General features: G+C 33.3%; 1 protein-coding gene and 1 pseudogene across 3 annotated transcripts; both read left to right on the top strand.

Annotated features, from left to right (window-relative positions):
- The first annotated feature begins 366 nt into the window (after positions 1-366).
- On the top strand, positions 367-4242 carry LOC111399452 (receptor kinase-like protein Xa21). Of its 3 annotated transcripts, none has more exons than XM_023026761.1 (4): positions 367-1359; positions 1494-1637; positions 1749-3518; positions 3785-4242. In XM_023026761.1, the coding sequence occupies exons 1-4, from the start codon at positions 381-383 to the stop codon at positions 4120-4122; spliced, it is 3231 nt and encodes a 1076-aa protein (XP_022882529.1). In that variant the 5' UTR covers positions 367-380; the 3' UTR covers positions 4123-4242. The 3 variants fall into 3 exon arrangements, with proteins under 3 accessions (XP_022882529.1, XP_022882530.1, XP_022882531.1); XM_023026762.1 differs by having other exon boundaries at positions 368-1140; XM_023026763.1 differs by having other exon boundaries at positions 369-1359; positions 2271-3518.
- LOC111399454 lies at positions 2681-7821 on the top strand (annotated as a pseudogene).
- The last annotated feature ends 7656 nt before the right edge of the window (positions 7822-15477 follow it).

Below are 15477 nucleotides of genomic sequence, written 5' to 3'. Positions count from 1 at the left end.
ATTATCTAACTAAAGTAATGAGCAACTACGAAGCGTTTGTAAAATCGATTATAACATGTACTATGATTTTTAATCCCCCTTTATTAGTCCGTTTTAGTATATGTGGCAATTTGTTAATCATGTACTTGAAAGATTTAGGATCACGAGTGCAATAAATGAAATGAAATGTTATAGTAAAACCTACAAAGCTTTTAAAAGTTTGAGGCTGTTGCTGCAAAATTCCTTATATTATTGATAGACCGTGTGGTTTAAAATGAATTTGAATAAAAAAAGTTTAAAAGAAACATGAATAAAAAAAGTTTAAAAGAAACATGAACCTGATTATTAGTTGGAGAAGCACGAGGCAAATTGAAGGCTAACTACTTATTGAAAAAAAAAAAATGTGTGTGTATGTTTTTAGTATTTATACCTCCAATCTAGCATTGCTAGGTGCAGCAAGAAAAAGTGTCATGCAGAAGGCTAATTACCTTTTTCGTGCAATTTTGTTGGTACAGTGTCTAATGGCCTGCAAAGCCATGACAACAACAAATATTACTACTGATCAATCTTCTCTTCTCAACTTCAAAGCCCAAATAAAGTTAGATCCTTCACACATTTTATCGAAAAATTGGTCAGCTTTTACTTCCGTTTGTGTTTGGATTGGAGTTACTTGTGGTCTTCGCCACCAAAGAGTGACTGCCCTGGATATTTCTGGCATGAATCTTATGGGAATTATACCTTCCCAATTGGGAAATTTATCATTCCTTGTTTCTATCAACTTAAGCGAAAACTATTTTTTTGGTGATGTTCCTCGAGAGTTGATTCAACTCCAACGGCTAAAAATCATGCACTTTGGTTCCAACAACTTAAGTGGCGAAATTCCTTCATGGTTTTGTTTCTTACCTAAATTACAAGTTTTGAATCTTGGAAAAAACAGTTTTACAGGTTTCATCCCACCTTCTGTTTCTAATATGTCCATGCTACAGTATTTGGATCTCTCTTTTAATTCTCTACAAGGGAAAATCCCAGAAGAAATTGGAAATCTGCGTAACTTGAAAACACTTGCATTACGACATAATAGACTCACTGGTGTAGTACCATTGCAGGTTTTCAACATATCGACAATGGAATTTCTTGGTTTTACAGGGAACAACTTGACTGGTAATCTTCCTCTTCAAATATGTTATGGCGTCCCAAGACTCCATGGGCTTTATCTATCTAACAATGAATTCAGTGGTGAAATTCCTTCCAATCTATCAGAATGTTTACAACTTCAGATCCTTTCTTTGTCATACAACAAATTTAGTGGATCCATTCCTGGAGAAATTGGGAGAATAAGGACACTCCAGTATTTAAATATTGGTTACAATGATTTGTCCGGTAAACGAATCGGGATTGATGTTGCATTAGTACTATAATTTTTTGTTCGAAGAGACCTTCATTCAAATTATTGATGTTTTATATATCAACATTTTGTAATTGTCGTATCTCGTTCTGATTTAGCAATTTGACAGGTACAATTCCACATGAGTTGGGTAACCTGGAGAACCTCAAGGGGTTGAGCATGGGATACAATTTTCTTAATGGCTCTATACCAGCCAGTATCTCTAACATTTCGTCATTGCAAATTATCGAGATTGGTCATTGCAACCTATCTGGTAACTTTTACTTAGATTCAAAACAGCTTTTGCATTTGTCCTTTATATTTTTAAACATAAATTTAAAGAATGTTTTTTCTTTTAATTTTTGAGCACTTTATGATTTTGTAGGTGTAATCCCACAAGAGATTGGCACTCTTTCCAACTTGGAGATTCTTTTTTTGGATAGAAATAGCTTAAACGGACAAATTCCAAACTTCCTAGGGAATTTGAGCTTCATTGAAAGGGTAGAGTTGGCTAAGAACAATTTCATTAGTGAATCTCCAGAATTGAGCTTCATCACTTCATTGACAAACTGTAGATATTTAACAGAATTGGAATTTAGCAACAATCCTTTGAATGTCATTCTTCCTGTTTCAGTTGGAAATCTTTCTACTTCTCTTCAAGCTCTTTATGGGTATAATTGTGGTCTCAGAGGTAGCATTCCAAATGAAATAGGCAATCTCACCAGTTTGATAAAGTTAAGTCTGTATGGCAATGAGTTGACAGGATCAATTCCAGTAAGCATAGTGAATTTGCAAAAGCTTCAAGGATTATCTTTTTCAAACAATAATATAAGTGGATCTATCCCGGACTCTTTTTGTGAACTTCACAATTTATATGAATTGACATTGTTTCAAAATCAAATCACAGGTGCTATTCCAGGGTGCATAGGGAATATTACTACACTAAGGTATCTATATATCAATACCAACAGATTGACTTCCACCATACCGGCAGGCCTGTGGCATCTGAAGGATCTTTTGGTGTTGAATCTATCTACAAATATTTTGAGTGGCTCTCTACCTCAAGAAATTGGGAAACTGAAGGTTGCAATTTTTATTGATCTATCACTTAATCGATTCTTAGGTAGTATTCCAAGCACAATTGGAGATTTACAAACCCTGAGTAACCTTTCCTTAGCACATAACGCACTACAAGGGTCTATTCCGGATTCCGTCGGTAAGATGCTGAGCTTGGAGCATCTTGATCTATCTCACAATAATCTTTCTGGTTATATCCCTAAATCCTTGGAGGTACTCAAATATCTCATGTACTTGGACGTTTCTTTCAATGATTTAAGTGGTGAAGTTCCTTCTAGTGGTCCTTTCAAAAACTTTTCAAGTAAATCCTTCATTTCTAATGATGGATTATGTGGTGATCCTATATATGGTCTCCCATCATGTCCTACAGGTAGACAAAAGAAAAGAAAAGTGATGCTTGCAGTTGTATTTTCTTTGATTGGGATTACAATACTAATTTTAATTGTCATGGCCTTGGCGTATGCAACTGGAAAATACCGAAGGAAACATTTGGTGGAAAATGGAGCAGACTTTACACCTGGCACAACTCTAAGGGTCTCATATTATGAACTTTTGCAAGCAACTGAAGGGTATAGTGAGAGCCATTTGCTTGGGACTGGGAGTTTGGGCTCTGTCTATAGAGGGACTCTCAATAATGGAAGGGATGTGGCAGTGAAGGTTTTCAATTTGCAACAACAAAATGCATTCAAGAGTTTTGATGTAGAATGTGAAGTATTACGCAACCTTCGCCACAGGAATTTGTGCAAAGTCATTAGTACTTGCTCCAATCCAAATTTCAAAGCCTTGGTGCTTGAGTACATGTCTAATGGAAGCCTTGAGAAGTGGTTGTATTCAGATGACTATGTGTTGGATATCTTGCAGAGAATTAACATCATGATAGACGTAGCATACGCATTGGAATATCTGCACTATAGCTACTCAATGCCTATTGTTCACTGTGATTTGAAACCAAGTAATGTTCTGCTGGATGAAGATTTTGTTGCCCATTTAAGTGATTTTGGAATTTCTAAGTTATTGGATGAAGGAGAAAGCAATGCATACACTACAACCTTGGGAACATTAGGTTACATTGCACCTGGTAAATCCCCTATCTCTTACTCCAATCTTTTCTCTTAAGCATTTAAGGTACGTTTAGTCCACCAGGTTAGAGCGGATAAGGGTAATTTAGATTGTTAATATTCATATTCAATGTTAGCAAAAATAAAAACATAGTAATGCTTTATAAATTTTTAGATGTACAGTAGATTACAATATACAACCACACATAATGCAACTTATATATATTTCTAATACAGTGTAACGACAACGTAATACGACTAATGAATTTTATAATGGTTTATGTAGAATATGGATTGGAAGGATCCGTGTCAATAAGATGTGATGTTTATAGCTATGGCATTATGTTAATGGAAATATTTACACAAATGAAACCAAGTGATGAAAAGTTCTCGGGAGATTTAAACCTAAGGAGCTGGATAAATGATTCTATGCCTTATGCAATTACTCGGATTATAGATTCGAACTTGTTGGGGTTAGAAGAGCACGACACAAAGAAGTTGAGATGTTTGTCATCTATAATGGAACTTGCTTTAAATTGCTCCATGGAGAGTGCCAGTGAGAGGGTGAACATGAAAGAAGTTGTAACAGCAATGAAGAATATCAAATTTCGGCTCCTTGCTTAACAACAGTTTTAAATTTAACAGCATAATGCAATGTGTTCTCTATGTACTCTATGATGATTCAGTAATTCTGTGGAGATTATATATTTTGTCTGTCAAGTTATATAACATGCAATTAAATCTTGTTCGAACTTTCTTAGTTTATAAGTTGAATTCTCTGGATGTCTTGAATGCTTTCTAGAAGTCGGTGTTTTGTCCGTAAATATTTTTGCTTTCTAGAAGTTGAATATATATATATATATATATAAAAACCAAAATCAGGAAATTCATGTAAACCCACACAATATAATTTTTGCGCAACATCTCCGTTATCACCTAAAAAATTGTATTTCATTTCTCTCTATACTTTAGAAAACATCTTCGATTGCTCATTGTACATTGAAAAGGTGTTTGATTGCTTGCTATACTTTGGGAAAACGTGTTCAATTGCTCAGAATACTTTGAAAAATATTTTCGATTGCTCACTATACTTTGAAAAATGTCTTCGATTGCTCACATACTAGACTTCATTTTCACAAGTTTAGTAGCCAAAATTCGTCGACTTTGAAAGTTTAATGAGCAATCAAAGATGCTTTTCAATGTATAGTGAACAATTGAAAACATTTTTTAAAGTATAGTGAATAATGGAAAAGTATTTTATATGATAACGACGATATGGTGACACCTGGACATTTCATTGCCACGTCACCACTTTCGTTAGAAGTTATAAACAAAAGTTACACTAGCTTGTAATGTCGACCGTTTTGATAAATATAGAAATCAAATCTCAACATCTTAAATTTCAGTAAACAATCAACGACGTGATCATAGGTTCACTTGTTCACTGATTATTTGGACAATTAACTCCCCAAATCGGTATCTATCCTTCTGGAGAATAAAATAAAATTTTATTTATATTTTATTGTACTTAATATTTTTATTACTTCCATTTGAGTTAACCAAAATGCACTACGTGTTATCAGCTTTCTATAACGTTCGTGTTCAAACATCTACAAGTGCTTTTCAGCATTTTTGACTTTTCAAGCACAACTTTCCAATAGTTATAATGTGGCCTTCTATCTTTGCATAATTTCATTCAATTCTCATCCTCTTTCATATTACACCCTATAATACTCCAATAGCATATTATTCCAGGTAAATTTTAAATTTTGCAGTCTCATTCGTAGTCCATAAAGAATTCAAAAACTGCGTTACTATTATAACAGTTGACTGTTTTATCATGAAAGACATGTACCGAAAATCATAAGAACCCATACAATACAATTTTGTCGTAAGAAAAATGAATCAAACCTTACCTCAATCAAAGTTTATTTTTTGCATTTTTCTAAAATTTGTAAGTTGGTATTATGTCTTGTTCAATTTAATTTTATTATTTATTTATTTATTATTATTATTATTATTATTATTATTATTATTATCATTATTTTTTGCAACAATATTTGGCCTCCATTCTCCAAAAATACATTTTTCTCTTTCAACTACTCATTTTTCAATAAAAAAATATTACACGTAAAATTGAAACTTTTTCTTATTTTTTAACCACACATTCTCCAAAATAGTACAATTCAAAAATGTATTCTCGCTACAAATACATTTTTAATGGAGCCCAGACAAAGGCATATTATTTATAAACTAATTCGAATTACAGGGATGAGTAACCGTTTAAGGAAGGTGAAGTCATGACAATGGTTTATTTGAAATCAGCAATATTTTTCAACATAATAAAGAAAGCTAAGCAGGCTAACATTTGATTTGATGTTTGATGTTGCATCATTTTAAACTATTATAGCATACGTTCATATTATTTTATGGTAAAGTCAAATTGTTTAGCCCTTGTTTGGCCCCATTGTTCCAAAAATTTGTTCTTCTTTCTCTTATTTTCAATCACACAATCTTTCATAAAACAATATTACTTGTAAATCAAAAATTTCTTTTTTTTTTAAGCCACATATTCTCAAAAAAAATAATACTATTCCAAAAATTGATGGCCAAATGAGGGCTTACTTTGTTGATATTGAATGAGTGCCTCAAGTTAGATTTTTGATGGAATTTAAAAGATTAAAAATTGTAATAAATTTCGTGAATTTGAATAGATTTTCACAAAACTCATAAAAATTTCATTGAAAATTCTTAAATTTCAAAAGCATTTATTATATGCATTTTTAAGCACGAAATACATCCAAATCTTGTAAAATTTTTCTATTAATGAAATCCTTTCAAAAGTATGAGAGTTATTGAGAATACTTAAATTTTAAAAGATTTCATTGAAATTCATTAAGATCTCAGTCGGTGATACCTAGATTTTAATTTATTTTCATTAAAATACATTAAAATCTCAATTGTGAATACCTGAGTTTGGAATGATTTTTAAAATTTATCGAAATCTCAATTGAGGAAATTTAGCTCCTATTTGATTCGCATTATATCAAAACTCATTGAAAGCGTAGACTTCACTGCGAACAATTTCATTAGTAAATCTCCAGAATTGAGGTTCATCATTTCATTTACAAGCTGTAGATATTAAATATATCGATACCAACAGATTGACTTCCAGCATACCTGCAAGAAATTGGGAGCCTGAAGTTTGCATTTCTTATCGATCTATCCATCAATCGATTGCCAGGTAGTGTTCCAAACACAATTTGGGATTTACAAACCTTAAGTGATCTTTCTTTAGCACATAACTCACTGCAAGGATCTATTCCAGAGTCTGTGGGTAAGATGCTGAGCATGGAGCAACTAGATCTATCTCATAACAATCTTTCTGGTAATATCTCCAAATCCTTGGAAACACTCAAGTATCTCATGTACTTGGATGTTTCTTTCAATGATTTAACTGGTGAAGTTTTTTCTGGTGATCCTTTCAAAAACTTTTCAAGTAAACCCTTCATGTCTAATGAAGGATTATGTGGTGATCCTATATATGGTCTCCCATCATGTCCTACTGGTAGACAAAAAGAAAACCAATGCTTGTAGTTGTATTTTCTTTGTTGGGGATTATAGTACTAAATTTAATTGTCATGGCCTCGGCGCATGCAATTGGAAGATACCGAAGGAAACATTTGGTGGAAAATGGAGCAGACTTTACACCTGGCACAACTCTAAGGGTCTCATATTATGAACTTTTGCAAGCAACTGAAGGGTATAGTGAGAGCCATTTGCTTGGGACTGGGAGTTTGGGCTCTGTCTATAAAGGGACTCTCAATAATGGAAGGGATGTGGCAGTGAAGGTTTTCAATTTGCAACAACAAAATGCATTCAAGAGTTTTGATGTAGAATGAAGTATTACGCAACCTTCGCCACAGGAATTTGTGCAAAGTCATTAGTACTTGCTCCAATCCAAATTTCAAAGCCTTGGTGCTTGAGTACATGTCTAATGGAAGCCTTGAGAAGTGGTTGTATTCAGATGACTATGTGTTGGATATCTTGCAGAGAATTAACATCATGATAGACGTAGCATACGCATTGGAATATCTGCACTATAGCTACTCAATGCCTGTTGTTCATTGCGATTTGAAACCAAGTAATGTTCTGCTGGATGAAGATTTTGTTGCCCACTTGAGTGATTTTGGAACTGCTAAGTTATTGTGTGAAGGAGAAAACAATGCATACACTGCAACCCTGGGAAAATTGGGTTACATTACATCAGGTAAAGCTCCTATCTTTTACTTCAATCCTTTCTCTTGAACATTTAGGATATGTTTGGTCCACCAGATTAGATTGGATAAGGGTAGTTTAGATTGTTAATATTCGTATTCATTGTTAGCAAAAGCAAAAACACAGTAATGCTTTATAAACATTTAGATGTATAGTAGATTACAATATACAACCACACATAATGCAACTTATATATATTTCTAATACATTTTAACAACAACGTAATACGACTAATGAATTTTATAATATTTTATGTGGAGTATGGATTGGAAGGTTCGGTGTCAATAAAATGTGATGTTTATAGCTATGGCATTATGTTAATGGAAGTATTTACACGAATGAAACCAAGCTACGAAAAGTTCTCAGGAGATTTAAACCTAAGGACCTGGATAAATGATACCATGCCTTATGCAATTACTCGGATTATAAATTCGAACTTGTTGGGGGGAAGAAGAGCACGACATAAAGAAGTTGAGATATTGTTTGTCATCCGTAATGGAACTTGCTTTAAATTGCACCATGGAGAGTGCCAATGAGAGGGTAAACATGAAAGAAGTTGTAATAGTACTGAAGAATATCAAATTTTCGCTCCTCGCTTAACAGCAATTCTAAATTTGAAAGCAGAATGCAATTTGTTCTCTATATATAATATGATGAGTCAGTGATTTTGTGCAGATTATATATTTTGTCTGTAAAGTTATATAACATGCAATCAAATCTAGTTCAAATTTTCTTAGTTTATAAGATGAATTCTCTAGATGTCTTGAATGCTTTCTAGAAGTTTGTAGAGATAATATATTTTTTCTGTAGATACTTTTGTTTTCTAGAAGTCGAATAGATGTATGTATGTAAACCAAAATTGGAAAATGTCGAATTCAAGTGGGCCAATAATATAAAAATGATTTTTTGTTGTTATTATTATTATTATTATTATTTTTTAAAATTGGTTTACATTTTAATAATATAGATGTCTTAGCGAAATGGCTTGTGCTTCAAAATTTGAAGAGTTTTGAACATGACTGCGAATGGAAGGGAGAGAAGAATTAAATCTATGAGCTGGTGCTGAAGGGGAAATTGAAAATAGATTAATAGACCATCTACATGCTTGGTAGTGTGCGATATGCCCCTTAGTTATTGAAAATCGCAGAAAAACGTCCCTATTTGAAACCTTGAGTGCGGAATATGACCTTTTAGGTGCAGAAAATCTTGTATGAACTTTGAAGTGCGATTCGCATCCCTACTGTCTAATTCCATTAGTTAGCCGTTAAACACAGTAGAAATTGACAAAATTGAGATGGAATAATTGCAGTTGTGATCCCAAACGTTTTATATACAAAAATTTGTATATGTACCAACCACAATCCCAAACCTTTAAAATTTCATTTTCTTCCCCCAAAGACAATTGTACATTCCTTGATGGTCATCAAAACGATTAACAGAACACACAGATAAATCAATGGTTTCTCGGAACATAACAATACCAACTTCTCCATTTTCACAAAAAAAATTTATCAATTTTTTTCCCTTTCCTGGTTACTAATTAGAACACCCATTCTGATTAATTTGAAACTAAATACTTGAGGTATAAACACAATGACTATGTACTAAACAAAGCAACTGTATTTCTAATTACAGCCCTCGATTTTCCTCTAAATTCCTTGTTTTTACTGAATAGGAAAAAAAAAATTGCTTTTACTAACATATTTTTTTTGTTTTTTTTGAAATTCTTCCGCTGAATCCTAAACGGAAAGGGGAATAAAAAAACCTCAAACAGAATAGAATGAAGTTTTGTTATGCACTAAATGTCACCTACGCGTCCTCCCCCGACAATGCCACCACCACGACCTACCTGTCTATCTACCACTAGATCAAGAATCAAAATTAATTATCACCATGGGTTCTCAACTTGAGCTTTTGCTTTTTCTCACTTTTTTAATATTTTTCTACTACAGTGTGGATGTAAGAGAGAAAGAGAATCAGGGGCTGATATGGAGAGAAATGAACAGAAAAAAAATTGTTGTTGTAATGCAAAGCCCACATGGAATAAGTAGCAACAAATGTAATGAAATTTGGTTTTGGGAATTGATGTGAGATTCAAATCCCAGTGATGTGAAATTTAGGGGTGGATGGGGATTTTTGGATATTATTTTTGGTTTCTTGTTTTAATTATTTGGTATGGAATAATATAAAATTATCATTTTATCCTTTAAAATTGAGGAAGAAAATAAAATTTTATAGGTTTGGGATTGTGGTTGGCACATATAAAAAAATTTGAATATAATTTGTAAAAAATATTAAAAGTTTGGGGTCACAACTATAATTATTCCATTTCAATTTTGTCAATCTCTACTACTTTTAACTGCTAAACTAATGGAATTAGATGGTAAGGGGGTGGATCGCACTTCAAAGTTCATATAGGGGGTTTTCTTTATCACATCAAGGATTGTATTCCACACAAGGTTTCAAATAGGGAGAATTTCTGCAAATTCCAATAAGTAGGGGGTATATCGCATATCGTCAAGTATGTTCTGCTATTAATCCAATTGAAAATCATCATCGGCTTAAGAGGAAGCTCCAAGAATTCTTTAGAAAAATTGATAATTATTGCTTGCTAAACAAATTCCTTAATTCTTAAGCATTCCTAGAAAAATCTGGAGAAATATTTGAAAGGTTGCCCGTCATCATAAATGGAACAATCTAAAAAGTTTCTAGAATTGTAAGCCACCAACATATACTACTATAAAATATTTTCTAGCACTTCATTTTGGGTCATAGAGTGAATTAAGAAGTGTGAAAGAGAGAAAGAAAAAGACAGACTATATGCATGTGTAGTGGAAGAGATACACAAAAAGAGAAGCAGCATATATGAGGAGTGATGCTATGTGTACGAAGGAGGTCGACAAAAAAGGTTGTCAAAAAATGAGTTGGCAAGATCCATATCACTCATTTCAAAATCAAATTTTGAAATCAAAACAAATCAACGGCCTAGATCTTGCCAACACCAATTTTGTCAACAAACTTTCTCTAACTACTTTATGCAAGTAGATTAATTGATATATGAGTGCTCTGAGAGAGAGAGAGAGAGAGAGAGAGAGGAAATAATTTTAGTGCTTCCTTTAATATGAATTGTGAGAGGTGTGTGGTTAAATTGTAAAAGCAATTTTTTGTTAATAAAACCGATTTCTTTTGTGCCCAAATTCAACAAACCACTTGTCAACTACAAAAGTGACTAAAATTCCATCATAAATCTTAATTTCAATCAAGTCGATCATTTAAACCATTTGTTCATAATATAATTGAAATCGATGGCCACAAAACTATTAGGTAATTACAAGTAAATAATTATGTTAGATGATAAATGTAGGCAATTGAAAATGAGTTAAATCATTTTCTCTTTCAATGGAAAATCTAATCTAAATCAGACAAGCAGAACAAGTCATCAATCCCTCAATTGCATTATCAAAAGCAATTATAGATACATTCAAATTGAGCATTAGAAAACACCCATGCATACCCAAGTTTGGGAAGTGTTTATAAACAATTTAAATTATAAATATACAAAAATGAGTTGTGCTATTTGGATAAAAAGTAGATTGAGTATTTATTCATAAACATGAGCCGAAAGATCTAAGCACATGAGCACATTTTATACATTGTATGGACTATAAACTTTTTCTTTATTCTTTAAACGAAGCAAATAGATCTAAGTAGTTTTTACATCTTCGAAAATTGATAGGAGTATGTCTAGAATATCATGTGTTATAAGACGGTACTCGTATGTCGACAGGTATGGGATTCTTTAAAAACTTTTAATAATGGACAAATTTTAAGCTTTTCTCTCGTAATTTTGGCTTCAATTACCGGTCAATCCTCTATCTAGAACTATCCTTATCTTGTAGAATAATTAACTATTTTTCACACCCCTGTTTACTCACATTTCAACATTTATTCATCATAACTCTAAACAATTCATTACCATTAGCCATAAAACCATCCGGACGTAAATACAATAAATATCAATCCACTATAAAATCAAACATGTGATCTGGATTGCCACTATTGAATCAAAACAAAAATGTGAGGTAGTTTAATAAAGTCTAACTTAGTTTTACCATTAATTCACAGGAAGGTGATGTGTCATTAACCACATTATTTATTGTATACAAAGAAGAAGGAAAAGACAAAAAAAGAAGTAACTTGGTTGGAAAGGGGGAAAAAAGGGACGAAAATTCAATTTTTTTATTGTTAACAAAGAGGAAAGGCCGAATTCAAGTGGACCAATATTAAAAATGTTTTTTTTTTTTTTTTTGGTGTCAAATTGGTTTACATTTTAATTAAAATTAGTATGTTTGTTAATTGTACAACTAAATTGGTTTGGTTTTTGCATTTGGACTTTATTTTGTTTGTAATTTTTTTATGAACTATACTAATTTTTTTTGGGCTCTCACAAAAGCGATGTCTTAGACAATCCAATTCCTTTCACCTCAAATCACACATAACATGCAGCCAATTTGTCCCAACTCATTTGCAGTGAAAAATCAGAATAGGCTCCAGTGCATCTGCCACTCCAGATTGTTGAATTTGTTTCTGAATTTTAAAATCGGAAATGCAGCTCTATTTATATCAATGGTGCCTTTTAGACTTAGAAATCTACATTCATATGTGTATCCATCTATCTATAGAATTCCAGGCAAAATCACCAGTGCCGCAGCCAAGATTCACAACTTCAATTATAGTAGAAAAGAAAATTATTCTTGCCATTGTGTCTGTTTTTTTGTAGATTTGCAGTGTTGGTTAAGGGCTTGTGGGTGATGCCTGCTTGGGATGGACGGGTTGGTGGCTGGGGGCTGCTGGAGAGGTGATTGTAACAATCATTTTGACTAAAATGTACCCCGTAAAACGACCTGTCGAAGGATGCCCAAGCTGTAGAGATGGAAGACAGGCTGGTTGGTGTGGCACTATTGGTTGGTTGGATTCCGAAAGAGAAATGCGTGCAAGTAGCGAGGAGAGTTCACATTCACACTAATATGCTTCTCAAATCACAATACAAAACTTGAAGGAAGCTTTGCAAGGAATAATCAAAGAGAGAAACATGAAGGTGAGTGCATTGTGGGTGGGTTGTCCTGAGTCTGGAGTTCAGAAGACCAATTTTGGCCTTTCCTTTTCTTCTCGGAAAGTAACAAGGAAAAGTCATAAGACTGATACCGCACATCCGCAATGTATGACGTCTTGGACCAGCTCATTTGACATCTATGCATGTAATAAAATACATAAATTCTAATAAAAAAAAAAGGATATGCAGTTACTTGGCCTAAATTGGTACTAGCTCATCAGTTGATGGACTTCAGAATGAGTAGAAAAACAACAGATCGTATGACTAGAAGGTCAACTGGTAACGTATGATATTATCAAAGGAAAAATACTTTGCTACGGGATATTTTAGAAAATAATTCTGATTCATATGTTATCTTCAAAATACAATGCCTCGATATTGTACGATAAATTTCGTGTATTAAAATACAGAAATCATTACAAATTGTATTTTGATAAAATATAAATGATGTTGACCTTTTTGTAGTTGCAAAATTGCAGAAATCCTCTAATTAATGACTGAATATCTGAAGACTAGGGGTCACGTGGCTTAAATCCTGATTTTCGAGTATTTGTTGAAAATTTGATTTGTTGAGACTTATTCGGCACTTGAACTTCGGGGCTTGAACTTGAACTTGAATTTGATTTGATCTAAAGAAGACTTCAATCTTCTTGGACTTGGCTTGAACCCGTTTGATTTGAAGAAGATTTTGATCTTCTTAGGGTTCACCGGATTTAGGTCTGAGAGGATTTCTTCTCTTCCTCCAGTCTTGGAATTTCTTCAACACTTCGTGATTTTCTTCTCTACTTCACTTCCTTCTTTCTTTCTCCTTTGTGTCTTATGGACCATTCATCTTATTTATAGGAGAAAATTTGTACTAATTTTGGTAATTACTCAATTATATTTAATTAAAAATGAATAATTGAGTAATTATGATTTTTCATTTGTTTATTTATTCAAAGAGTGAGATGGGCCTTTGGGTTTATGGACTTTAGTAGACTCTAATTTAATTGGGCTAATGATTTAAATTGACCCAATTCATTTTAATTTTATTTATTTATTTATTTATTTATTTATTATTATTATTATTATTATTATTATTATTATTATTATTATTATTATTTTGTGTCTACAGATATTTACACCAAAGCTAGGGCTACAGAAGGGAGGTTTTCGACAAGAGAATTTTGCACCTAATTACAATCAGTAATGAATAAGGAGAAAACAATCAACTTAATTACATAAGCAACAACGCCCTTATATTAATGATTTTCCACAAAACATTCTTGTAAACTCTCTCTAGAAGGTAACAATGCAGAAACCAATGCGAATGAGTCTCACCATGCTGCCAATAAATAATACAAACATCAGCTAACAATACGTTATGGTCTCATTATTGGTAGCAACAAGCCATTATGAGAATTCGTTTAAGAATCAAGACTATGTAAAGGCATAGAGCTTTGAATTATTCTACAAAACTATGAAAAGATCAAACAAAAGATCATAAAAATTCCTTAATCAAATCAATTATCCGACTCAGCCAGTGAGTGCAACATCATGAAAATTCATCTGTTGACAACCACACAATATTTTGTCTTGACTTTTACCTAATTAATAATAAGGATAATTGATAAGTGTAAATTTTACACTTTTTCGAGCCTTAGATCTTAAGATTTTGTAGGCGGTTTAACTCGAATCAACTCAGGTTTTTCTTTGTAGGATGAATCCTGGAGCAAGGCCCTGCTTTCGAGGACGAAGGAAGAGAGAGAAGACATTTGGCATGGGACTGGAAGTGGAAGTGGACGTGAAGAGAAGATGACCTATGAAGAATTGGCCAAAGGAGTAGCGCGCACAATTGCACCAGGCCCTGATATTTTGCGCACATGTTCACTAACCACCTGATGATGGAAGGGCTTCAAGCACACGTACCATCCTACTGTAATGTGTATAATTATTTTGGTTTCTTCAGAGCGCTTCGTTGTAGAATCAGACCTTAATTATATTTCTGCATGATTTTAAATCGTATTTTGGATATTTTAGGATGAAATTTGGAGGTCAATTCTGGAATCTCTACTTGACAATACAGCATTATACAACATCTATATATAAGTTCGGATTCCACCTGGTTGACTTTGCCTCAAATCCACAAAATTAAGGCAACCAACCATCCCTAAGGGACCTAAAATAAATTTAGAAAATTTTACTTATATATACATGCCTAGTGACAGAAAACTCTCCAGCACGAACATTTCCTTCCATCTAGACGTGGATTTTATAAGGTTATTAGAGCCAAATTAAAAATTAGCACCAAAATTCAGATACTAGAATCTCACCACTTCAACAATTATAGTAATTTCAAGTACTACAAGTAGGGATGGCAATCGGGCTCGGGCCGCCCGTGACTCGGCCTCGAAAAAAGCCCGAGCCAGCTCGGCTTGGGGCTCGGTAGACCCGGCCCCATTTTGGGGACACGGGCTTTGCCCAAGCTGGCCCGTGAGCTCGCGAACTTTTAAAATAATAAAAAAAAATTTCGAGGCTTAAAAGGCAGCAGCTTAGGAAAAAAAAAAAGAAAAAAAGGGGGGGGGGGGGGGGGAAAAAAACCCCCCCGC

Source organism: Olea europaea, chromosome 9 (assembly GCF_002742605.1).
Source record: "Olea europaea var. sylvestris chromosome 9, O_europaea_v1, whole genome shotgun sequence".
Taxonomy (NCBI): domain Eukaryota; kingdom Viridiplantae; phylum Streptophyta; class Magnoliopsida; order Lamiales; family Oleaceae; genus Olea; species Olea europaea.
Note: the sequence above shows the minus strand (reverse complement) of the source record. Positions and strands in the feature narration are given on the sequence as shown.

Coding starts and splice junctions, on each gene's coding strand:
- LOC111399452 (XM_023026761.1), top strand. CDS start 381: ATGTGTGTGTATGTTTTTAGTATTTATACCTCCAATCTAGCATTGCTA. Junction 1,360..1,493: donor TGGTTACAATGATTTGTCCG/GTAAACGAATCG, acceptor GCAATTTGACAG/GTACAATTCCACATGAGTTG. Junction 3,519..3,784: donor ATTAGGTTACATTGCACCTG/GTAAATCCCCTA, acceptor TGGTTTATGTAG/AATATGGATTGGAAGGATCC.